At 44.7% G+C, this 27,661-nt stretch overlaps 1 protein-coding gene across 1 annotated transcript in view; it reads right to left on the minus strand.

Moving 5' to 3' along the window:
- The window catches only part of FAM174B (family with sequence similarity 174 member B), a 119,863-nt gene that overhangs the window by 17,980 nt on the left and 74,222 nt on the right, over window positions 1-27,661 (minus strand). Inside the window, exon 2 of the mRNA XM_069766263.1 lies at window positions 6,208-6,345. Within this exon, the coding sequence (XP_069622364.1) occupies window positions 6,208-6,345 (138 nt within the window). The remainder of the gene's footprint in view (window positions 1-6,207; window positions 6,346-27,661) is intronic.

Here is a 27,661-nt window from a genome sequence, read left to right on the forward strand (position 1 = left end):
ATGCTGCGAAATAAACAATGCAGCGTAACCGCACGGAAATTTCCGCAGCATGTGCACTGCGGATTTGGTTTACATGGTTCTGTACAACGCATGGAAAACTGCTGCGCATCCGAAGAGTCAAATCCGCTACGTGTGCACACAGCCTTATATGTCTTTATATCTACTTTTTGAAATACAATGGGTGAAAAACGACTGGAACAATGTCAACATTATCAGGTGCAGTGAAGGAAGGCTAAAACGGGAAACCACAGATCATGTAATGTATTGCTCTCTCCAGTTACACTGTGCTGTTTCTTGTCAAGAAGGTGAAACTCTAACGATTTGATCATACACTGTTTTTCAATACGGATTTTTGTTTGAACACTAAAGTCTGCTAAAAAAATGCTTAGAAGGAATCTGTCATCAGAAAATGACCTGCTATTTAAATCAGGTTTTGTGTTAAATTTATTTAGTAAAAAAAATAAAAAAATAATGTGTCAAAAATAATGTGTCTATTTTTTCTTTTTTTTTTCCATATCAGAACCTGATAATAAAAATGAGAAATCTTGCATTTTTTACATTGGGCATTCTGGCTATTATTGACTCAAATATCCTGTTTCAGGAAATTCATGTAGTATATATTAGCAACGGGCACAGCGAAATGGCCGCTCCTTACTCCTCGCAGTCAGTGCCCGCTCCATACTCCCCTCCAGTCAGCGCTCACACAGGGTTAATGGCAGCGTTAACGGACTGCGTTATGCCGCGGTGTAACGCACTCCGTTAACAATGTTATTAACCCTGTGTGACCAACTTTTTACTATTGATGCTGCCTATGCAGCATCAGTAGTAAAAATGATCTAATGTTAAAAATAAGAAGAAAAAAAAAAAAAATCATTATATACTCACCTTCCGGCGCCTTTCCTGCTCCTCGCGACGCTCCTGTGACCGATCCAAGCATTGCGGTCTTGCGAGATGATGACGTAGCGGTCTCGCGAGACAGCAATGCACTCTTGGGACCGGAGTGTCGCGAGGAGCATCGGTAAATGCCTCGCCTGGATCCGGGGGGCCGACGGAGGGTGAGTATATAACTATTTTTTATTTTAATTCTTTTTTTAACAGGACTATGGTGCCCATATTGCTATATACTGCGTGGGCTGTGTTAGATACTGCATGGGCTGTGTTATATACTGCATGGGCTGTGTTATATACTGCGTGGGCTGTGCTACATACTACGTGGCTGTGGTATAAATTATGTGGCTGGGCAATATACTACATCGCTGTGCTCTATACCAGAGGTCCCCAACTCCAGTCCTCAAGGCCCACCAACATGTCATGTTTTCAGGATTTCCTTAGTCTTGCCCAGGTAATAATTGCATCACCTGTGCAATGCAAAGGAAATCCTGAAAACATGACCTGTTGGTGGGCCTTGAGGACTGGAGTTGGGGACCTCTGCTCTATACTACGTTGCCTGTTATATACTACGTCTCTGTGCTATATACTACGTGGCTGTGCAATATATTACGTGGCTGGGCAATATACTACGTGGCTGTGCTATATACTACGTGGCTGTGCTATATACTACGTGGCTGTGCAATATATTACGTGTCTGTGCTATATACTTCGTGTCTTGGCAACAAACTACATGGCTGGGCAATGTACTACGTGGCTGTGCAATATATTACGTGGCTGGGCAATATACTACGTGTCTGTGCTATATACTACGTGTCTGGGTAACATACTACATGGCTGGGCAACGCACTACGTGGTTGGGCAATATACTACGTGTCTGTGCTATTTATTACGTAGCTGGGCAATATACTACGTGGCTGTGCAATATATTACGTGGCTGGGCAATATACTACGTGTTTGTGCTATATACTACGTGTCTGTGCTATATACTACGTGGCTGGGCAATATACTACGTGTCTGTGCTGTTTACTATGTGGGCTGTGCTATATACTACGTGAGTGGGCAATATACTACGGGGCTGTGTTATATACTACGTGGCTGTGTTATATACTACGTGTCTGTGCTATATATTACATAGCTGGGCAATATATTATGTGACAAGATCAGCTGTGGAGTATATCCACTAATAAAACATAACTTTTAATAATAAACACTAAAAAACGCACACCCAATAGGACACAAACAAGAAACATGTACATAAAAAGTGCTCAGGTGAACCAGTGCTCTATATACAAAATGGTTTGATCTCACCCAAGCTGCCGGACACTGTGTAATTCCGTATGACACAATAAAGATCCACGTAGATGAGAGGAGGCAGGGCTAAAACAGTATATCTACCCTGTAGCCCCTATGTAACTCCTGTCCTAACAGTCCTCCATCAGAGACTGTGGACACAGACGAACACTTCCAGTCTGGAATGCCTAGCCACTGCAGGCACCAGACATTATACTGACCTACAATCTTTCTGCCTGTTGGCACTTTTCTCCATAAAGACTCCCCTGATGATTCTCCATGACCGGAGTTGAAACGCGTAGGGAGGAAGAATTTATATTTCAAGAGGATTTGGGACTTTGCCTCCATACACATTGGGTGGATTGGTCCCTCTGAGTTAGGTCCACTTGGGGCCTGTCCTTGTTAGGACAGGAGTTACATAGGGGCTACAGGGTAGATATACTATTTTAGCCCTGCCTCCTCTCATCTACGTGGATCTTTATTGTGTCATACGGAATTACACAGTGTCCGGCAGCTTGGGTGAGATCAAACCATTTTGTATATAGAGCACTGGTTCACCTGAGCACTTTTTATGTACATGTTTCTTGTTTGTGTCCTATTGGGTGTGCGTTTTTTAGTGTTTATTATTAAAAGCTATGTTTTATTAGTGGATATCCTCCACAGCTGATCTTGTCTTGAGCCAGAGGGTAGATGTATGGTGTGATTGCTACACACCTTTGCTTCTCTTGTCAATATATTACGTGGCTGCGCAATATATTATGTGGCTGGGCAATATACTACGTTGGCGCGGAATTTGAACCACGCTTCGCTAATTGGTCGCGGCCGGCCGAATCCTGTGTATAAATTGCATTATTCTGAAAACTTCATAAATAAACTACATACATATTCTAGAATACCCGATGCATTAGAATCGGGCCACCATCTAGTATAATATAAAATAATAATAATATATCTTTAAAACAAAAACACGATTTAAACAATAGTGCCTTCTCTGATGGTACATCCCTTTTAAATTAAAGTAACAATTGATTACAATGAGAAACAGCACCTCTAGGAACACTGCACATTTTTCTTTCAAATGGTTTCTCTTTTATCTATTTACTTTTTTCTACAAAAAAACAGCATTGAAAACAATCAAAACTTGAGACGTGAATAAAGTGTAAGGAGAGAGAAAATGCCCTAACACTAAAGACACCCAGAAAAATGTTTAGTTTTTGCATCAGAATTTACAGTCAGAAATTCCATGTGAATATGGTACCCACAGAACACTGTACTATGGTAAGTGTGCTGGCTACCAAGGCATTACTTCTCAGATCTTTATTAAAATAATAATGAATCACTAATAATAGAAGGGGCTAAAGATGTATTTTAAATAAAAAAGTAGAAAACAAAAAACAATGCAAGTGTGGTATCCCACAAAGTGCCCATTTCTATGGGATACCTGATATACAGTGTGTTTTCATATAAATGCTGTGAATTTTTATGTGGACTGTGCATTTTAAATAGATTGTGAGACCTGCTGACAGGCAGCACAAAAAGGGTTAATCTCCTCACAGGCTTGATGAGGTGACCCAGCTCTGTTTGAATATGCAGAAGGTTCTGGAAAAACGCCTCAGGGCAGCCAGCCAATGATAGCAGCTCTACAGTCATACAGAAGGGGGAGGAGCCAAGCCCTGTGAGATAGTTTTTAATTTGAAGTGGCAGTTGGTGGTCGGACATCTTGAGAAGAGGAAGCCATTTTGTAGGTGAAGGAATTACCTACCTTCTCCCTGCCCGCTTTGCTTAAAAAGGGGACTGACACGATAATGGGAGTTAATAGTCTTCATATGAGGAAAACTACCATTGCACCTCTATGAGGAAGAATTACCTCAGGGCAGAAACAGAGCACAATGCTGAAGAAGAAATATTCAGACTTTATAAAACCAGAGGTTACTAAGATCTGCCTGTCTGCAGGTACACAGCAATCATCAACCGTGAGTGTAATCCTGTACCTCAGTTTCCTGCTGTTTGTAAATAATAATTTGCCCCATTACCTTCAGTAAAAAGAGGCTATGTCTCCATGTCCAGGATTCCCTGTGGTTTGGACGCAGCAGGTACCCCGCTTCACCCAAAGCGCCGCCCCCTGTTGTACGCTCGGTGATTCTGGATGTGTTCATTGAACACATGCGGAATCACTGCATCGTATTCATAGACTCGGTTATTTATCTTGTGGAGACTGAGCGTCTCCGCAAGATAAATAGACATGCTGCGGTCTGGAAAGACGCGCTGCATGTCCGCTTACGCAGGGCCGCCGAATGTGGCCCTGCATGCATAGTGGAGTTGGGATTTCATAAAATCCCCTCCACTATGCTGTAACATCTGGACGCTGCAGATTGGACGCTGCGACTGTATGCAGCGTCCAATCCGCAGCAAATCCTGAAGGTTTCCTGACCATGGAAACATAGCCTTACGGCTGCTTCATGACTGGGGCTCAAATGCACCAACTACTACCACCATTATCATCTTCTGCCTATGGGCAGTTACTGTGCAAACATGGTATTGTGGAGTTTCCTGTGTGTGTAATTTGAGAAGGAAAGACTCTTCTCCTGACAGAAAGCTTGGCCACCGTAAGATACATCATACCCTGTCAGGAGTACAATCCTCAGCCATACACCACACGAGAATGCCACACAAGCAATTAAAACACAAAATCCCAATGTTCTTGATTGCCCTAGAATAATATAAAAATGAGCCATGCACTCCGCCTCCTAGCTTCAGGTGTTTTAATTACAGCAGGTCCAATACCCCTCCACAGAGAGAGAGAATTTTAGTCCCAGAAGAGGTTTCACATGCACCCATTCAGATGGAGACGTTTATTCTCAGCGAGGTAGGCAAGCGTAGGACCTGGTATAACAGAGATGCCGTAAAGAGGCTACCAGGCACACATAAAATTGGCCATTTTTATGCGCTAAAAGCTCTCATTTTTCATATTTCTAGTGCAGTAATGCAGTTCAAATTTCGTGTTTTCAATTTGCATGTTTTAGCGCTGCAGTGTGCTGCCTTATTTACTTAACTATGTACGAGTTGGCGACTCTGGGTTCAGCACCTGTTCACACTGAGTCTATGTTTGGATGTGCAGGTCAGTTTTTTGAAATGTATTCTCTAGCCTTCTGATCATGCACTCCGCCTCCTAGCTTCAGGTGTTTTAATTACAGCAGGTCCAATACCCCTCCACAGAGAGAGAATTTTAGTCCCAGAAGAGTTTTCACATGCACCCATTCAGATGGAGACGTTTATTCTCAGCGAGGTAGGCAAGCGTAGGACCTGGTATAAGAGAGATGCCGTAAAGAGGCTACCAGGTACACATAAAATTGGCCATTTTTATGCGCTAAAAGCTCTCATTTTTCATATTTCTAGTGCAGTAATGCAGTTCAAATTTCATGTTTTCAATTTGCATGTTTTAGCGCTGCAGTGTGCTGCCTTATTTACTTAACTATGCACGAGTTGGCGACTCTGGGTTCAGCACCTGTTCACACAGTCTATGTTTGGATGTGCAGGTCAGTTTTTTGAAATGTATTCTCTAGCCTTCTGATCGTGCACTCCGCCTCCTAGCTTCAGGTGTTTTAATTACAGCAGGTCCAATACCCCTCCACAGAGAGAGAGAATTTTAGTCCCAGAAGAGGTTTCACATGCACCCATTCAGATGGAGACGTTTATTCTCAGCGAGGTAGGCAAGTGTAGGACCTGGTATAAGAGAGATGCCGTAAAGAGGCTACCAGGTACACATAAAATTGGCCATTTTTATGCGCTAAAAGCTCTCATTTTTCATATTTCTAGTGCAGTAATGCAGTTCAAATTTCGTGCTTTCAATTTGCATGTTTTAGCGCTGCAGTGTGCTCCCTTATTTACTTAACTATGTACGAGTTGGCGACTCTGGGTTCAGCACCTGTTCACACTGAGTCTATGTTTGGATGTGCAGGTCAGTTTTTTGAAAAATAAAAATGAGCCATGTCATACAGTAATAAACTGGTATGTAAGGTCCTTTACCTATATCTATATTTTACATCAAATACTGTTGAGTCTTCGTCTTCAAAATTGTCCTCATTGAGAGGAGCCATTTCTACTCGTTCGGCTGGCGTCGTTATGATGTCATATTTTCGCGTTTTCCGTATTCGCCTTCCAGACCTAGGAATAGACACACAATTTTAGTATTAAAAAAACACGCTTTGACTGATCATAATCATTAATATTGAATAAAATAACACTTTAAAATCTCAACCACAATACATACAATAGTAATTGATAACAATCACTGGTGGCCACAGCAGACTGACCTCCACTGCTAAAACATTGGTGGCTAATAATTTAGTGATATTGCATTATTGCCTGTGGTGCACCAACTCCTTCAAGTCCAAACCAAACTAAACTAAAAGGGAAGCTATCATCACAAAAATTGCCAGCTCTTCAAATAAGGTTTTTGTGTCACCTGTGCCACCAGGTGTCTGCTTTCCCTCAGCTGGGTATTAAAATAAGGGGGACCCCCCTAGTCATTTTTTTCTTTTATATCATCTTACTGACATATTTCTATGTACAGGCGGCGGCTGGTCTCACTGCTATCAGACAAAAAATATTATGTATAAAAACCTGATGAGTTTCTGGCATCCAAGTGCCCTTATTCATGACTTCACCAGCAAGACCACCACCCGACACACAGATTCCTGCCTCCAATATCGGACGACATGGCATGGGGAGATCTAAAAATCACCCCCTCGCTACAAGATGATGAGAGTAGTAGTTATCAGTCGCCGCCTGACTGCTGGTAACCTTTTCTCCACCGGGATCCTTCTCGTCGCCGCTGTCTCACACGCTGTCCTCTGTGTGACAACATGAGATTCTGCAGCAATCCGCGATATCCGTAGAATGTAAGTCCACAAGGACAGGGTCCTCTCCCCTCGGTACCAGTCTGTTACTGTAAATTCGTTCATTGTAAACAATATCTATAACCCTGTATGTAACCCCTTCTCATGTACAGCACCATGGAATTAATGGTGCTATATAAATAAATAATAATATCCAGCAGCTGTGACCAGAGGTGACTTCAGTAAGGTTACTGCTGCTCAGAACCGGTGTTTCCCACACTGTCACACAGATTTCAGTGTGGGAACAGATGGATGTTAGAGACCCCCATAAGTGAATGGGGTCCGGGATCAAGTTTGGATACCGTTCTGGTACCTGAACTAAACTTTTTTATAAAGCTTGGCCGAACCAGAAGGACCTGAACATCCACTGGTCTGCTCATCCATGATTGTAATATACAGCTCTGGCAAATATGAAGAGACCACCACATCAAAACCCTGTCATGGGCAGCCTAATCTCCAGACCTGAACCCCATTGAAAACCTCTGGAATGTAATCAAGAAGGATGATGGAGAGTCACAAGCCATCAAACAAAGAAGAACTGCTTAAATTTTTGCGCCAAATGCAGTGTGAAAGATTGGTGGAAAGCATGAAAGCTGTGATTAAAAAATCATGGTTATTCCACAAAATATTGATTTCTCGACTCTTCCTGAGGTAAAACAGTATTGTCGTTTATAAATGATTATGCACTTGCTTTCTTTGCATTATTTGAGGTCTGAAAGCACTTGTTTTTTTGTAATTTTTACCATTTCTCCTTTTCAGAAAAGAAGTACAAAATGTGTTGCTTGGAAATTTGGAGACATGTTGTCTGTAGTTTAAAGAATAAAAGAAAAATTTACATTTTACTCAAAAATATATCTATAAAGAGAAAAATCAGACAAAGTGAAAATTTTCCAGTAGTCTCTTAATTTTTGCCAGAGCTATATAAAAAAAAAACTTTAACACAAAAACCCGATTTAATCAATAGATCAGTTTCTGATTTAAATTAGGATTAGTGATATACATCTCATCTGGGAAGTTGTAAGCGCTTTAAGTTAACTATGAATGAAACACCCAAGTCAGAGTCAAAGCACCCAATTCGCAGCCATCTAACATGTCACATAATAGCTCTGGAAAGGGAGCCACAGAGCATGTCTGTGAGCAGCGCTGATATCCTGGGTTCAAATCCCACCAATGACAACATCTGCAAGGAGTTTGTATTTTCTCTCCATGTTTGCGTGGGTGTTCTCCGGTTTCCTCCCACACTCTAAAATCATATAGAAAATTCAGATTTTGAGCCCCATTGGTGACAGCTCCCTTTCCAGAGCTATTATGTGACTTATGTTAGATGGCTGTGAATTGGGTGCTTTGACTCTGACTTGGGTGTTTCTGTAAAGCGCTGCAGAATATGATGGGGCTATATAAGCAAATCATGATTAATAATAATAATGTCTCATGTTACACTACGAGCGGTTAAAGGAAAGAACAATCCTAATGTGAGATGTTGATTGCAAGTGAGCTAAATGCTATAGGACACATTGGACATTACTTTTTTATTTTGTTACCTTGAATTAAAATCTCTCATGCTGCAAGCTTCATTTATCAGCATAGGTTCATTCCTTTCCCGATTTCCCCTTTTACAGCCCATGGGGGAGCTATTCTCTAGGGGCAGATAATGATGCCGATCAGTGTGTGATTCCCCTTTTACTCTCCACGAGCTGCATTGGGTGCTCTCTTCTCTTAAGGGTATGTGTCCACTTTCAGGATGGCCGGCGGTATCGTCGGAGCGGCTTTGCCGCTCTGCGCTAAGCCCCGCCCCCTTCTGCGACGTGATGATGCCGGATGTGTTCACAGCACACATCCGGCATCATCGCACCCATCGCATAGGGCCCTGTGCTATATCTTGCGGCGACACAGCGTCGCCGCAAGATATACGGACATGCTGCGATCTGAAAAGACGCGCAGCATGTCCGGAGTCGCAGGGCCGCCGCGTGCGTGTTACCACGCATAGTGGAGACGGGATTTCATTAAATCCCCTCCACTATGCTGTAACATCTGGACGCTGCGGCTCTATGCAGCGTCAGACACGCAGCGTTTCCTGCACGTGGAAACATACCCTTAAGGTATGTGTCCACGTTCAGGCTTGCTTCAGGATTTGGTCAGGATTTTATGCAGGTAAAATCCTGACCAAAACTGCACGTGAGGTCACTGGCAGGTCACCTGTGGTTTTCTTGCGTGTTTTGCTCATTGTAGCAACATGCTGCGTTCTGAAAAAACGTGCCGCATGTGCGTTTTCGTGGCAAAAACGCATGCGTTTTTTCCTGCATAGTGGAGACGGGATTTCATTAAATCCCCTCCACTATGCTGTAACATCTGGACGCTGCGTTTTTGACGCTGCTGAAAAACGCAGCGCCAAAAACACAGCGTTTCCTGAAAGTGGAAACATACCCTAAGTGTGTTGTCAGTACATCTAAGGCCGGCTTCACACTCAGCGTATGAAAATACGGTCCGTATATTACGGCCGTAATACGCTGAAATGTCCCGAAAATAGTGGTCCGTAGCTCCTCCGTAGGCAGGGTGTGTCAGCGTTTTTTGCGCATGGCATCCTCCGTATGTAATCCGTATGGCATCCGTACTGCGTGGTTTTCTCGCAGGCTTGCAAAACCAACATACCGCTATAGAAGTGATCCATGTGTCCCAAAAAGAAAAAAATATATATATATATACTGTCTATATATATATATATATATATATATATATATATATGTCAGTAGACACATATATGTATATATATTAATATTTTTTCCAGCGCTATACAGCTTGAAAGCCGGTAATTCAATTACCGGCTTTTTCCTTCTCCTTCCTAAAACCCGACATGATTTGAGACATGGTTTACATACAGTAAACCATGTCTTCTCTCCATTTTTTTTGCAGATTCCACACTACTAATGTCAGTAGAGTGTATCTGCAAAATTTGGCCGTTCTAGCTCTTAAAATAAAGGGTTAAATGGCGGAAAAAATTGGCGTGGGCTCCCGCGCAATTTTCTCCGCCAGAGTAGTAAAGCCAGTGACTGAGGGCAGATATTAATAGCCTGGAGAGGGTCCACGGTTATTGGCCCCCCCCTGGCTAAAAACATCTGCCCCCAGCCACCCCAGAAAAGGCACATCTGGAAGATGCGCCTATTCTGGCACTTGGCCACTCTCATTTGCGGTGAGGCGCCCTCTGCTGGATGTTCATAGATCGTGGGAAATTACCTAGAAAGCTCCCAGGCTTTCTAGGTAATTTCCCACGATCTATGAACATCCAGCAGAGGGCGCCTCACCGCAAATGAAGCTAAATTTTTTTAGCCCACGCCAATTTTTTCCGCCATTTAACCCTTTATTTTAAGAGCTAGAACGGCCAAATTTTGCAGATACACTCTACTGACATTAGTAGTGTGGAATCTGCAAAAAAAATGGAGAGAAGACATGGTTTACTGTATGTAAACCATGTCTCAAATCATGTCGGGTTTTAGGAAGGAGAAGGAAAAAGCCGGTAATTGAATTACCGGCTTTCAAGCTGTATAGCGCTGGAAAAAATATTAATATATATACATATATGTGTCTCACTGACATATATATATATATATATACCTATTCTATGTGTACACATTTATTCTACCTATTCTACTGTAAGCTGTCAGTGTGATTTTACTGTACACCGCACTGAATTGCCGGCTTTTCTCTCTAACAGCGCTGCGTATTTCTCGCAAGTCACACTGCTTGTCCGTGTGTAATCCGTATTTTTCACGCTTCCATAGACTTTCATTGGCGTATTTCTTGCGCAGTACGGTGACAAACGCAGCATGCTGCGATTTTGTACGGCCGTAGAAAGCCGTATAATACTGATCAGTAAAATACGGCAGATAGGAGCAGAGGCATAGAAAATAATTGTGCCGTATTTTTTGCGAGTTTTACGGACGTAGTTTCTGCGCTCTTACGTCCGTAAAACTCGCAAGTGTGAAGCCGGCCTAATGGTGGTGCAGTGGTAATTAGCAAGTGGCAAAAAACTCCTGCAGGTTTGTGGCAACTACAGCTGAAACATTCTACTTTAATGTACCGCATGGTATTAAAACTACCTAACAATCACATAAGGCTGCACGTCTATCTCCCTTTATATGAATGTGTGTTGTCCGATTCAAGTGATTGTAAACATGATATTTTTGATTTGAAAAACGTAAAGTCGCATAAGTGAAGCCAACGTAAAGGCCTCCAACTTTATACTTGACTGTGTAATGAAATCCATGACAAGTTTGGGGAACACGTCTTAGGCTACGTTCACATTAGCGTTTCCCGACGCAGAGTCGGGAAACGCTGCGGCGACACATGCGTCATGCGCCCCTATATTTAACATGGGGGGCGCATGGACATGCGTTGTGCTGTGTTGTGCGACGCAAGCGTTGGGCGCAAAAAACGCAATAAGTTGCATTTTTTTGCATCCAAATTTCGTCAAAAAAGGATGCATGCGTCGCAAAACGCAGTGTTTTTGCGTGCGTTTTGGTGCGTTTTTATTTGCGTTGTGCGTTGCGTCGCCGACGCAGCAGCGCACAACGCAAATGTGAACGTAGACTTACGCTGAAATACAATTTACCGCTTAAATAGCAGATAACAATTACAATCAACGCTCAATATTGGCTAGGGTACGATACAATGTCGTCTCAAATGTGCGTGTATAGTAGGTGGTATGGCATTAAAGAGACAAAACAGATATCAAATATTCAGACAGATAATGCATAATGCTGAATGCAGGATTCGATTCAGGAGGGAAGGAAGGAAGGAAGGAAGAAGGGAGGGAATAGTTAACACACTTGCACAACAGGCTCTGTATCTCAGTCTTCTCTAAATTAGGTCATAAAAATGCCAGGCCATTTAAGCAAAATCAAATGCTCTTAAAACTAGTGTTAAGTAGTCACACAGCGTGTGTAAATCAAGCATATAAAAATGTTCCCCTGGGCAACTGGATTAAATATTGTCTTGTTCGTGACAATCTGTTCATTAACTCGTCCATTTCTCCTTACTAGGAAGAATACAGGAGGTATAAAACTTCCAAGATCGTTATCAGAAGCAAAGGAGATCAATCTACAGCTAAAATTTCAAAGGCGAAACCTACTTCTTTTTTCCTTCCCTAATAGGAAAATGATGGCCAACAGAAGTTACCCGACATAATTGTGGTACGGTAAATGTTCTGTATTTGAGGTGCATATGGAAGAAGGGAAGGTTTTCTAGGAAACACATTCTTCTGTATATAATAATGCTGTTAAAAGTTCCTGGAACGTCCTGGAGCTTATCTAGTGTCCAGCTTGGTTGCACATTAGCATCCACCAGACTAATAGCACATAATGGGCAAATGCTAGTAATAAAAAGAACAAATATAGCCTTACGCCTCTCATTAATAGATTTGTGTTCCCAGGAAGCACAGTGCGCTGACTCAGACATTTTTATATATTTTGCAAAACAAACAAAAAATCCAATTTCTGCAATAAGTGCGTTGCTTTATCTTCCTTGTAAGTTACATATATACATGTTCATGTGTGTGAAATTCTTCAAAACTGCCTATGAATACGTGTGGTCAGAGTTCGACTGTGTTCACATGCAGGTTATTAGCACTCACACAAATGGCAATGTCATTTGTACGGCCAATGTCTGCTCATGGCATGGTTCACATCACTCAATGCTACAGGCCACAAATCAGCTTTCCTAACAAGGAAACTGTTGGCACAATATGGGCTAATACAATATAATGGCAGGCGGTGTGTGGCACATTCAGGATCCAAATACGACCCTATGCATGAGGCCTTAACCCCTTTACCCCCAAGGGTGGTTTGCACGTTAATGACCGGGCCAATTTTTACAATTCTGACCACTGTCCCTTTATGAGGTTATAACTCTGGAACGCTTCAACGGATCCCAGTGATTCTGAGACTGTTTTCTTGTAACATATTGTACTTCATGATAGTGGTAAAATTTCTTCGATATAACTTGCGTTTATTTGTGAAAAAAACGGAAATTTGGCGAAAATTTTGAAAATTTCGCAATTTTCCAACTTTGAATTTTTATTCTGTTAAACCAGAGAGTTAAGTGACACAATATAGTTAATAAATAACATTACCCACATGTCTACTTTACATCAGCACAATTTTGGAAACAACATTTTTTTTTTCTAGGAAGTTACAAGGGTTAAAATTTGACCAGCAATTTCTCATTTTTACAACAAAATTTACAAAACCATTTTTTTTAGGGACCACCGCACATTTGAAGTCATTTTGAGGGGTCTATATGGCAGGAAATACCCAAAAGTGACACCATTCTAAAAACTGCACCCCTCAAGCTGCTCAAAACCACATTCAAGAAGTTTATTAACCCTTCAGGTGTTTCACAGCAGCAGAAGCAACATGGAAGGAACAAATTAACATTTTACTTTTTAGTCACAAAAATGTTCTTTCAGCAATAATTTTTTTAATTTCCCAAGGGTAAAAAGAGAAAATGGACCTCAAGAGTTGTTGTCCAATTTGTCCTGAATACGCTGATACCCCACATGTGAGGGGGAACCACTTTTTGGGCGCATGGCAGGGCTTAGAAGGAAAGGAGTGCCGTTTGACATTTTCAAGCTAAAATTGGCTGGAATTGAGATCGGACGCCATGTCGCGTTTGGACAGCCCCTGATGTGCCTAAACAGTGGAAACCCCCCACAAGTGACCCCATTTTGGAAACTAGACCCCCTAAGGAACTTATCTAGTTGTGTTGTGAGCACTTTTATCCCCCAAGTGCTTCACGAAAGTTTATAACGCCCGGGCGTGAAAATAAAAAATCCTATTTTTTCCACAAACATGATGGTTTAGTCCCCAATTTTTTATTTTCTCAAAGGTAAAAGGAGAAATTGGACCCCAAAAGTTGTTGTCCAATTTGTCCTGAGTACGCTGATACCCCATATGTGGGGGGGAACCACTGTTTGGGCGCATGGCAGGGCTCACAAGGAAAGGAGCGCCGTTTGACATTTTCAAGCTAAAATTGGCTGGAATTGAGATCGGACGCCATGTCGCGTTTGGACAGCCCCTGATGTGCCTAAACAGTGGAAACCCCCCACAAGTGACCCCATTTTGGAAACTAGACCCCCTAAGGAACTTATCTAGTTGTGTCGTGAGCACTTTTATCCCCCAAGTGCTTCACGAAAGTTTATAACGCCCGGGCGTGAAAATAAAAAATCCTATTTTTTCCACAAACATGATGGTTTAGTCCCCAATTTTTTATTTTCTCAAAGGTAAAAGGAGAAATTGGACCCCAAAAGTTGTTGTCCAATTTGTCCTGAGTACGCTGATACCCCATATGTGGGGGGGAACCACTGTTTGGGCGCATGGCAGGGCTCAGAAGGAAAGGAGCACCGTTTGACATTTTCAAGCTAAAATTGGCTGGAATTGAGATCGGACGCCATGTCGCGTTTGGACAGCCCCTGATGTGCCTAAACAGTGGAAACCCCCCACAAGTGACCCCATTTTGGAAACTAGACCCCCTAAGGAACTTATCTAGGTGTGTGGTGAGCACTTTTATCCCCCAAGTGCTTCACTAAAGTCTATGATGCCCGGTGTGAAAATAAAAAATTCTATTTTTTCCCCCACAAAAATGTTCTTTCAGCCCCCAATTTTTTATTTTCCCAAGGGTAACAGGAGAAATTGGACCCCAAAAGTTGTTGTCCAATTTGTCCTGAGTACGCTGGTACCCCATATGTGGGAGAAAACTACTGTTTGGGCACACTTCGGGGCTCGGAAGGGAAGTAGTGACGTTTTGGAATGCAGACTTTGATGGAATTGTCTGCAGGCATCATGTGCCATTTGGTGAGCCCCTGATGTGCCTAAACAGTAGAAACTCCCCACAAGTGACCCCATTTTGGAAACTTGACCCCCTAAGGAACTTATCTAGGTGTGTCGTGAGAATTTTGAACCTCCAAGTGCTTCACTAAAGTCTATGATGCCCGGTGTGAAAATAAAAAATTCTATTTTTTCCCCCACAAAAATGATCTTTCAGCCCCCAATTTTTTATTTTCCCAAGGGTAACAGGAGAAATTGGACCCCAAAAGTTGTTGTCCAATTTGTTCTGAGTACGCTAGTACCCCATATGTGGGAAAAAACTGGGCACTTCGGGACTCAGAAGGGAAGCAGTGACGATTTGGAATGCAGACTTTGATGGACTAGTTCTGAGGGCGTCATGTTCCGTTTGCAGAGCCCCTGATGTGCCTAAACAGTAAAAAAAAAACACAAGTGACATCATTTTGGAACCTAGACCCCCAAGGAACTTACTTAGATGTGCCCCCTCTTTGGAACTAATCTACTGGTTCCTGTTAAATAAATTAGTAGTGCATGGAGGTGTGGTACAATTTGAAGCAGTCCTTCATACACAGGCCAGGTTTGTCGGGGCAGGTTTCGCATTGATAGATGGTGTCATTGCGTACTCCTCTTTTGTAGCACACTCGGCACCTTTTTTGCGGCTTACTTTTTCTATCAGTTGGCGGGACCACCCCCGGAAAATGCTGACCTGGTATGATACGAGCACCCTCAGTTCCGGAAGTACTGGGGCCCGCTCCTTCCCTCGTGCCAAATATCAGGGCCTTAACCACTACCTCCTGGAACTGAAGGTACGACGTATCAGTGTGTCGTGCACATCGTGACAGCAGGAAAGCGTTGAGCATTGCCATTTGTACGATGTACACGGACAGCTTTTTGTACCACACCTTGGCCTTCCTCAAAGCACTGTACGGTTGGAGGAGTTGATCGGAGAGATCAACGCCCCCCATGTTTTTGTTGTACCCCAGTACACAGTCCGGTTTGCAGACCTGTGTTGAGGTACCCCGTACACTGCTGAGGGCACTGCCATCACCGTGTATGGTGGTCAAGAGAAGGACATCCCTCTTGTCCTTGTACTTGACCACCAGCAGGTGGTCGCTACATTGGGCTTTGCTCTCACCTTTTCTGAGCATCTGCCCAAGTAGCGTCTTCGGGAGGCCTCTCTGAATTTTGCGGACAGTACCGCAGGCTGCGGTACCTCGCGCAGAGAGGGATTTGTAGAGTGGGATGCTGGAATAAAAGTTATCGGTGTAGAGGTGATAACCTTTATCCAGCAGTGGGTGCACCAAATCCCACACAATTTTCCCACTCACTCCCAGGATGGAAGGACACTCAGGCGGTTCAATCCTGCTGTCCTTCCCTTCGTATACTCTAAAGCTGTAGGTGTACCCTGAGGTACTCTCACACAGCTTGTAGAGTTTGATTCCGTACCTGGCCCTTTTGCTGGGCAGGTATTGACGGAATCTGAGCCGCCCCTTAAAATGAACCAAGGACTCATCCACACAGATGTCCCTTTTGGGCACGTACACTTCAGCAAACTTTTTGCTGAAGTGTTCGATGACCGGCCGAACTTTGTACAGACGGTCAAAATTGGGGTCATCTTGTGCGGGACACCGTGCATTATCGTTGTAATGCAAAAACTTATGGATGGCCTCAAAACGCGTCCGAACCATGACCATTCGGAACACTGGAGTGTTATATAAAATATCTACACTCCAATATTGCCGAATTTCTGGCTTCTTCACGATCCCCATATGGAGGACCAGGCCCCAAAACTGCATCATTTCAACTGCGTCCACAGGAGACCAGTTAGAAAATGATGAACGGGGGTTTTGCTCCAAAAATTGCCGAGCATACAAATTAGTTTGCTCCACCATGAGGTTAACGAAAGCCTCAGAGAAAAAGACTTTGAAAAAGTCTATTTCTGTGAGGCCGGTGGTGTCAAACTTGATTCCTGATTCTGCCACAAAATCAGGAATCAGTGGCTCGTAATTTTCGGGGGGCGAGGTCCATATGGGGTCCAAAGAGGGTCGCGCTGGTTCATTTTCAGGAGTGGGCGCTGCCTGATCTTCTCTCCTGGGGCGTCTGCGTGGCGGTTCCGCAGGACCCAAGGAGGAAGATGAGGAGGAGGAAGAGGATGAAGAATCTGAAGAGTAAAGGAATGTGGGATCCTCTCCCTCGCTATCAGTGTCGGAGGCAAGGAAAGCATATGCCTCCTCCAATGACTAGCGCTGCTGTGGGGGGGGATAGTGTTTGGTGCAAACTATTCTGAAAGGAAAAAGCTAAAGGGAAAAAAAATACCTGTAAAAGGAAAAGTCTAAAACAGCAGGCCCTAGCTCTGATAAGTGAACTGCGTCACTTATCAAAGTTCGGCGGCTGCTGGGTGTGTGAACGGGGATGTGTAAAAAAAAAAAAAAGAAATGAAAGGCACGGGTTCAGACGCAGCGGAGGGGTGCGTGGATGGGGATGTGGGAAAAAAAAAAAAGAAATGAAAGGCACGGGTTCAGACGCAGCGGCGGAGTGCGTGGACAGGGATGTGGGAAAAAAAAAAAGAAATGAAAGGCACGGGTTCAGACGCAGCGGCGGAGTGCGTGGACGGGGATGTGGGAAAAAAAAAAGAAATGAAAGGCACGGGTTCAGACGCAGCGGCGGGGTGCGTGGACGGGGATGTGGGAAAAAAAAAAAGAAATGAAAGGCACGGGTTCAGACGCAGCGGCGGGGTGCGTGGACGGGGATGTGGGAAAAAAAAAAAGAAATGAAAGGCACGGGTTCAGACGCAGCGGCGGGGTGCGTGGATGGGGATGTGGGAAAAAAAAAGAAATGAAAGGCACGGGTTCAGACGCAGCGGCGGGGTGCGTGGACGGGGATGTGGGAAAAAAAAAAAAAGAAATGAAAGGCACGGGTTCAGACGCAGCGGCGGGGTGCGTGGACTGGGATGTGGGGAAAAAAAAAGAAATGAAAGGCACGGGTTCAGACGCAGCGGCGGGGTGCGTGGATGGGGATGTGGGAAAAAAAAAAAGAAATGAAAGGCACGGGTTCAGACGCAGCGGCGGGGTGCGTGGACGGGGATGTGGAAAAAAAAAAAAAAAATGAAAGGCACGGGTTCAGACGCAGCGGCGGAGTGCGTGGACGGGGATGTGGGAAAAAAAAAAAAGAAATGAAAGGCACGGGTTCAGACGCAGCGGCGGGGTGCGTGGACGTGGATGTGGAAAAAAAAAAAAGAAATGAAAGGCACGGGTTCAGACGCAGCGGCGGGGTGCGTGGACGGGGATGTGGGAAAGAAAAGCGAGCACGAGTGTTGATCGGTGAACTGCGTCACCAATCAACGCTCGGCGGCTGCTAAATTTGGGCACGGACGGACGCGGCGCAAAGTGGGGGTGGAGGGGGAAGGGGAAGGGGGGGAGGGGTAAGGGGGGGGTGAAGTAAGATCGGGCCGGGATCGGGGATGAACACTTACGGTTGTAGTCTCTCTTCTTTCTTCTGTCTTCTTTCTTTAGCAAGAATTGTGGTGTCACAGGCTACTGTGGCACCACAAGTCTCAGCACAGGAGGGGATCTGTCAGCGTGACCGCTCTTCAGGAATCCTCACCAAGTGTGAGGATTCCTGAAGAGCAGTCAGACAGGTCAGGGACAGGTGAGACAGGTCACAGAGCGGTCACACCGCTGCTGTGACCTGTCATTGGTGGGATCGAATGATCACATCGATCCCACCAATCAGAGGTGGCCCTGGTGACGCCGCTGTCGCTAGGCACCAGCCTATGATCGGAGCTCACAGCTCCGATCATAGGCAGGTCACCGGCAGGTCACCAGCAAGTGACCGGCAGGTCACCATCAGGGCACAGCGCGGGCACACCGCTGCTGTGCCCTGATTGGCAGAGCTGCAGGAGGTGGTGGGGGAGGTGGCAGGCAGATGAGGCTGGATTTCCAAGCAGGGCACAGCGCGGTAACACCGCCGCTGTGCCCTGCGATCGGCGCGATCGACGGCGATCGATGTGATCGTCGATCGCGCCGATCCGGCGGGACTGTTCCTGATTGGCGCGATCGACGATCACATCGATCGCGCCAATCACAGCTGCAGGATCCGGAGCCTTCCTCAGCTGCCCTGCGGCTCCGGATCAGGCACTTTCAGGCAGGGCACAGCGCGGTAACAGCGCGGCCGGGGGTTTTGGCCGGTGCCTGGGTTGCCAGGCACCGGCCCCAGGATCGAGTACATCGGTACTCGATCCTAGCCTGGAACCTCACTGTTTCAGCCAAGCTGATTGGCTGAAACAATGAGAAAGGCTGTGATTGGCTGTTCAGAATTGAACAGCCAATCACAGCGATCGGGAGGCGGGGGAGGGGACGCCATACCCCAGGATGCCGAGGCCATCTTCCCTGGTAAGATGGCGTCGGAATTTTAATGTGATCACCGCGACTTAAGTCGCAGTGTCGCATTAAAGGGCATGACGTACTATCCCGTCCCTGGTCATGGGGGCCCACCCCACCTGGACGGGATAGTACGTCTGATGTCAGAAAGGGGTTAAAGGGGTTGTCTCCCCCCTGATTACTCAACTATATATATAAAGCTGACTGCATGTATGTGTGTGTATGTATCAAGCCATGCCCACTTCACATAGCCCCGCCACTCCGCATAGCCACACTCACTCCACACTCAAAGCCCCATCCACACGGGCCACGCTGTTAGCGCACACGAGCGGAGACACATTCACCTCAAAAGCCACCCTGCAAAACTTACCGGCTGCGAAGTTCTAGCCGCTGCGAGCTACGATCAGAGCCGCCGCCTTCAGAGTATCAGTGCACGGCAGGCATAGGCCACATCTAGCTCTGTTGTGTCTAGAATGGAGTTGCTTCTGTGAGGTATGATGTCAAGGGAAAGGGAGGAGCCTCATGGATTGCACCGCTGTGCTCATAACAGGAAGTTGCTGTGCACGTGTGAGGAGAAGAGACGAGTGAGGTGAAAATAAGAGGGGTAAATTAGAGGAGTGAGGGGGAAAATGAGAGGAGTGAGGGAAAATGAGAGGAGGGGAAAATGAAAGGAGTAAGGGAAAAAAGAGAGGAGTGATGGGAAAATGAGAGATGTGAGGTGAAAATGAAGAGGTGTGAGTGGAAAATGAGAGGAGTGAGGGGAAAATGAGAGGAGTGAGGGAAAATAGAGTGAGGGGAAAATGGAAGGTGTGAGGTCAAAATGACAGATGTGAGGGGGAAAATGAGAGGAGTGAGGGAGAAAATGAGAGATGTGAAGGGGAAAATGAGAAAAGTGAGGTGCTGCTGCAGTATGAGGCTGTGTATAGAGAAGAGTGAAGCAATGTCTCCAATTTGAATGTCTACCAAAAGATAGCAGTGTACAACCACAAGTGCAAAAAATAATAAAAACAAAATACAATTATTTGTGTGCTGTCAAGAAAAAAAACAACATATAGTAGTAAAGAAAGTAAAGCTTGTCTTTCTACTAATATTGTCTGTGTTTCGAATTTTAGATGTATTAAAGGGAATTTGTCAGCATGTTCTGCTATGTAAACCAATATCAGAGTGAGATAGGGACAGAATGCCTGATTCCAGAGCTCAGAGAGAAGCAAAAAAATGTGTTTGCAAGAAGACAAATTTCATTTCTCCTGTTCTGTGTTAGTTACTTGTCTCACACTGGTAACTCCCCTTCATGTAAAATAATCTCTGGAGTCAGAGTTATATTCTACGACGAGTCCTCCCCAGAGCCTGGAAGAGTTCATTTATATAAAGTGATAAAAGATGATTTTTCAACAACATACCTGCTATGAGACACACAGGTATCACTCAGCAGTCTATAACCTGTATGCCAATATTAATAGTTTAGATAGGTCAAATGTGGTGAGATTTCCTTTAAAGGGAATCTGTCACCCCCAAAATGAACGGTGAGCTAAGCCCCCCAGCATCAGGGGCTTATCTACAGCATTCTGCAGTGCTGTAGATAAGCCCCCGATGTATCCTGAAAGATGAGAAAAAAAGGTTAGATTATACTCACCTGGGCGGGCTGTCCGATCCGATAGACGTGGCGGCCCGGTCCGGGGCCTCCCATCTTACGATGACGTCCTCTTCTGGTCTTCATGCTGCGGCTCCGCTGCAGGCGTACTTTGTCTGCCCTGATGAGGGCAGAGCAAAGTACTGCAGTGCGTCGGCGCAAGGAAAGGTCAGAGAGGCCCGGCGCCTGCGTACTTCAGTACTTTGCTCTGCCCTCAAAGAACAGACAAAGAAGGGCAGACAAAGAACGCCTGCGCCAGAGCCGCAGCGTGAAGACAAGAAGAGGACATCATCTAATGAAGATGGGAGGCGCCAGACCCGAACCAGAAGCGGGACCGCCCCTGGGTGAGTATAATCTAACCTCTTTTTCTCATCTTTTAGGAAACATCGGGGGCTTATCTACAGCATTACAGAATGCTGTAGATAAGCCCCTGATGCCGATGGGATTACCTCAACCTCGATTTTGGGGGTGACAGATTCCCTTTAAGAACTATGCTAGTTGAGAGCACTGTTGGAAATGTTTGTATTGGAGCGCATAAGCTTACAGTTATACCACTGATAATAGGAGCTCTGAGTAATTTAGTAAATCACCTCTTTAAATATTTATTTGCATCTTAGAACTATCAGTCTCGTGACACCTGAATGAGTAGTACTTTTAGGGTATTTTCCGAACACCATGTGTACCCAGCGGATTTTGCTTCAGAAAGGGTGAAAAAGGCAAAATCGACCAACAATGAAGGTGTCACCAATACATTTGAAGAACACCTTCTATCTAGGCATTAGGCAAATAAACATGGAGCACATTTCAAGGGTCCAGAAATTTGGGGTGCACAAACTGTGAAAACTCACTGGTGTGAAGGAGACCATATTAAATAAATGTCACATTTGGAAAATCAGTGGATATTTGCATTGGATACTCTGGCACCAAGAGGTTCAAACAATGAGATTGAACTGTTTACGTTCCGGAAAGTAAGCACATACAGTATGCAGCGCAAAGGTTCAGTAGGAGCAGACAGTAGGCGTAAAATAAATTTTTGTCCATAATATAGAACAAGATTCAACGACAAAAAACTCCCATATGTGTAATACCTGTGGGAATAAGAGGAGATCCAATACAAATGAATATTAACCCCTTAGTGACAGAGCCAATTTGGTACTTAATGACCAGGCCAATTTTTGCAATTCTGACCACTGTCACTTTATGAGGTTATAACTCTGGAACGCTTCAACGGATCCCGCTGATTCTGAGACTGTTTTTTCGTGACATATTGTACTTCATGTTAGTGGTAACATTTCTTCGATATTACTTGCGATTATTTATGAAAAAAACGGAAATATGGCGAAAATTTTTAAAATTTTGCAATTTTCAAACTTTGTATTTTTATGCCCTTAAATCAGAGAGATATGTCATGAAAAATAGTTAATAAATAACATTTCCACATGTCTACTTTACATCAGCACAATTTTGGAAACAAAATTTTTTTTTGTTAGGGAGTTATAAGGGTTAAAAGTTGACCAGCAATTTCTCATTTTTACAACACCATTTTTTTTTAGGGACCACATCACATTTGAAGTCATTTTGAGGGGTCTATATGATAGAAAATAATGAAGTGTGACACCATTCTAAAAACTACACCCCTCAAGGTGCTCAAAACCACATTCAAGAAGTTTATTAATCCTTTACGTGCTTCACAGGAACTGAAACAATGTGGAAGGAAAAAATGAACATTTAACTTTTTTTTGCAAACATCTTAATTCAGAACCATTTTTTTTATTTTCACAAGTGTAAAAACAGAAATGTAACCATAAATTTTGTTATGCAATTTCTCCTGAATACGCCAATACCCCATATGTGGGGGTAAACCACTGTTAGGGCGCACCGCAGAACTTAGAAATGAAGGAGCGCCGTTTGACTTTTTCAATGCAGAATTGGCTGGAATTGAGATCGGACACCATGTCACATTTAGAGAGCCCCTGATGTACCTAAACAGTGGAAACTCCCCACAAGTGACACCATTTTGGAAATTAGACCCCTTAAGGAACTTATCTAGATGTGTGGTGAGCACTTTGAACCCCCAAGTGCTTCACAGAAGTTTATAACGTAGAGCCGTGAAAATAAAAAATCGCTTTTGTTTACACAAAAATGATCTTTTCGCCCACAAATTCTTATTTTCACAAGGGTAACAGGAGAAATTAGACCACAAAAGTTGTTGTGCAATTTCTCCTGAGTACGCTGATACCCAATATGTGGGGGTAAACAACTGTTAGGGCGCACCGCAGAGCTTGGAAGAGAAGGAGTGCCGTTTTACTTTTTCAATGTAGAATTGGCTGGAATTGAGATTGGACGCCATGTCGCGTTTGGAGAGCCCCTGATGTGCCTAAACAGTGGAAACCCCCCACAAGTGACACCATTTTGGAAACTAGACCCCTTAAGGAACTTATCTAGATGTGTGGCGAGCACTTTGAACCCCCATGTGCTTCACAGAAGTTTATAACGTAGAGCAGTGAAAAAAAAAAATTGCATTTTTTCTACAAAAATGATCTTTTTGCCCACACATTTTTATTTTCACAAGGGTAACAGGAGAAATTAGACCACAAAAGTTGTTGTGCAATTTCTCCTGAGTACGTCGATACCCAATATGTGGGGGTAAACCACTGTTTGGGCGCACCGCAGAGCTTGGAAGAGAAAGAGTGCCGTTTTACTTTTTCAATGTAGAATTGGCTGGAATTGAGGTCGGACGCCATGTCGCGTTTGGAGAGCCCCTGATGTGCCTAAACAGTAGAAATCCCCCACAAGTGACCCCATTTTGGAAACTAGACCCCCCATGGAACTTATCTAGATGTGTGGTGAGAACCTTGAATGCCCAAGTGCTTCACAGAAGTTTATAATGCAGAGCCGTGAAAATAAAAAATATTTTTTTTTCCACTAAAAAGATATTGTAGCCCCCAAGTTTTTATTTTCACAAGGGTAACAGGAGAAATTGGACTGCAATAGTTGTTGTCCAATTTATCCCGAGTACGCTGATGCGCCATATGTGGGGGTAAACCACTGTTTGGGCGCACGGCAGAGCTCGGAAGGGAAGGAGCGCCTTTTTGGAATGCAGACTTTGATAGAATGGTCTGTGGGCATTATGTTGCGATTGCAGAGCCCCTGATGTACCTAAACTGTAGTAACCCCCCACAAGTGACCCCATTTTGGAAACTAGACCCCCCAAGGAACTTATCTAGATGTGTGGTGAGAGCTTTGAATGCCCAAGTGCTTCACAGAAGTTTAGAATGCAGAGTCGTGAAAATAAAAAATATTTTTTTTTTCACAAAAAAGATTTTGTAGCCCCCAAGTTTTTATTTTCACAAGGGTAACAAGAGAAATTGGACCCCAGAAGTTGTTGTCCAATTTATCCCGAGTATGCTGATGCCCCATATGTGGGGGTAACCCACTGTTTGGGCGCACGGCAGAGCTCAGAAGGGAGGGAGCACCATTTGACTTTTTGAGCGCAAAATTGGCTGTCGTGTTTGGAGACCCCCTGATGTACCTAAACAGTGGAAATCCCCCAATTCTAGCTCCAACCCTAACCCCAACACACCCCTAACCCTAATCCCAACCTCATCCAAATTCCTAATCACTAACCCTAACCATAATCACAACCCTTACCCCAAAACAACCCTAATGTCAACCCTAACCATAACCCTAATCAAAACCCTAAATCCAACACACCCCTAATCCTAATCTCAACCCTAACCTCAAACCTAACCCTAATCCCAATACACCCCTAATCACAACCCTAACCTTAACCCTAATCCCAAACCTAACCCTAATCCCAAGCGTAACCCTAATGCCAACCCTAGCCCTAATACCAACCCTAATCCAAACCCTAACCCTAATCCCAGCTCTAACCCTAACTTTAGCCCCAACCCTAGCCCTAACTTTAGCCCCAACCCTAACCCTAAGGCTACTTTCACACTTGCGTCGTTTGGCATTCCGTCGCAATCCGTCGTTTTGGACAAGAAACGGATCCTGCAAATGTGCCCGCAGGATGCGTTTTTTGCCCATAGACTTGTATTGCCGACGGATCGTGACGGATGGCCACACGTCGCGTCCGTCGTGCACTGGATCAGTTGTGTTTTGGCGGAGCGTCGGCACAAAAAAACGTTCAATGAAATGTTTTTTTGTACGTCGCATTCGCCATTTCTGACCGCGCATGCGTGGCCGTAACTCCGTCCCCTCCTCCCCAGGACATAGATTGGGCAGCGGATGTGTTGAAAAACTACAGCTGCTGCCCACGTTGTGCACAATTTTCACAACGTGCGTCGGTATGTCGGGCCGACGCATTGCGACAGCCCCGTACCGACGTAAGTGTGAAAGAAGCCTAACCCTAAGTTTAGCCCCAACCCTAACCCTAAATTTAGCCCCAACCCTAGCCCTAACCCTAGCCTTACCCCTAACCCTACCCCTAACCCTATCCCTACCCCTAACCCTACCCCTACCCCTAACCCTACTCCTAACCCTTCCCCTAACCCTACCCCTAACCCTACCCCTAACTCTACCCCTAACCCTACCCCTAACCCTACCCCTAACCCTACCCCTAACCCTACCCCTAACCCTAATTTTAGCCCCAACTGCTGTTCTCCTGCCGGCCGGCAGATGGAGACAGATGGCGTGCGCACTGGGCATGCGTCCGCCATGTTCTGCTGCCGGCGGCCAGGAGGAGCAGCAAGAGGATCCAGGGACCTAGGTGAGTATGCTAGGGTCCCCGAATCCCCCTATTTCTCTGTCCTCTGATGTGCGATCACATCAGAGGACAGAGAATTACACTTTACTTTTTTTTTTTTTTTTTGCGGTCGCCGGTAAACAGTTAATTACCGGCGATCGCAAAACAGGGGTCGGTAATACCGACCCCGATCGTGCTCTTTGGGGTCTCGGCTACCCCCGGCAGCCGAGACCCCAAAGATTCTCCCGGTGCCGGCCGGCGGGCGCACTGCGCATGCGCCCGCCATTTTGAAGATGGCGGCGCCCACCGGGAGACACGAGGAGCATCGGGGGAGCTAGGTGAGTATTGGGGGGCCACCTGGGACCCCTTTTCTCTGTCCTCCGATGTGCGATCACATCGGAGGACAGAGAAATTAAAAAGAGATCGCTTTTTTTTTTTTTTTGCGATCGCCGGTAAACGGTTAATTACCGGCGATCGCAAATGCGGGGTGGGTTAAAAAAACCCCTAATCATGTTCTCTGGGGTCTCGGCTACCCTCGGCAGCCGAGACCCCGGAGAAAATCGGCCTCTGGGGGACGCTATGGACTTTTTCCACAGCGCCGTTAATTAACGGCGCTGTGGTTTAAGTACCCTTAGCGGCCGCCGTTAAAAGGCGTATCGGCGGTCGCTAAGGGGTTAAAAATCAACTTTATTAAATATCAACTAAGAATACCACATAATAAGCAAAATACCATCAAGGGACACCAAGCAGAAAGAAGAGGGGATATTGCACCAAAATTGGTATCAGTAGTAACCAAAGACATGGAAATCATGTGCCAAAAGCCCCCATCTTATGCAAAACAAACAATGTTCAAGTTTATAGGCCTACACAAATAATATCTCAATGTGGTTACCCCTTTTAACTCCAACTAATAACCAATGTAAAGCTACATGTAAACAATATCCCCATGCAGTTTCCCCTCATAAATAGGTACAGGTAAATAAATAAGACATAAGGCAGTATCAATCCCAAAATTCATGACACCCAAAAACCAGATGCAATAGTAATGCTATAATAGCTGTGAAACAGATTGTCTATTATGCCCAAGATAGTTATACTCTTATTAATAGAGGTAACATTACCAGTAGCAAGAGGTCACATGCGCCTGCTCAGGGTTCCCTCACCCCGACGCCACCAGCTTCTTCCGGGGCCCGCGTGAACCTTAACTGCGTGATGCAGCGCATATAAGGTTCACCTTACAAGGTGGTAATTCAAGATGGATACCATCCCTGAGGAGGGAAAATGGGTTCTCTGAAACAGACCTTTTGGTCTGTGCCTGAATGTGTAAAATCATCATGACATCACATAACACTGCCCCTGGGACACTACTGTGGAACACAATGACAGGGTTTCTTCAGAGTGAGCACTGATGGCTGTGACGTTCCTCATAACAGAACGAAGACTTGCTGGATAGCTTTCAGGCTGTGTGCACACGTTGCGTTTTTTTTGCGTTTTTTCCCGATAAAAACGCTATAAAACCGCAAAAAAATGCATATAATAAGCATCCCATCATTTAGAATGAATTCCGCATGGTTTGTGCACATGATGCGTTTTTTTTCCGCGAAAAAAACGCATCGCGGTAAAAACCGCAGCATGTTCATTAATTTTGCGTTTTTTTTGCGGATTTCCCACTACAAAATGCATTGGGAAGTGTCCGGAAAAAAAACGGGGCAAAAAAGCATCAAAACCGCGGCAAAAACGCATGCGGATTTCTTGCAGAAAATGTCCGGTTTTTCTCAGGAATATTCTGCGAGAAATCCTGAACTCACAATTTGCTCACAGAGGCGAATGAACTAAAGGTATTTTACTGATTACTGAACATCCAACCAGGGCACCTAGGAGTACTGTCACTAAGTAGTCAGTAGGTGCAGTCAGTAGGTGGTCATTAGGAAGTCAGCAGCCGCAAAAAGTAGAAGTCAGTAGGCGCAGACAGACGGCGCAGTTAGCAGGTGCAGGCAGTATGTGCAGTCAGGAGGCGCAGTCAGTAGCTG

Source organism: Ranitomeya imitator, chromosome 4 (assembly GCF_032444005.1).
Source record: "Ranitomeya imitator isolate aRanImi1 chromosome 4, aRanImi1.pri, whole genome shotgun sequence".
NCBI lineage: Eukaryota > Metazoa > Chordata > Amphibia > Anura > Dendrobatidae > Ranitomeya > Ranitomeya imitator.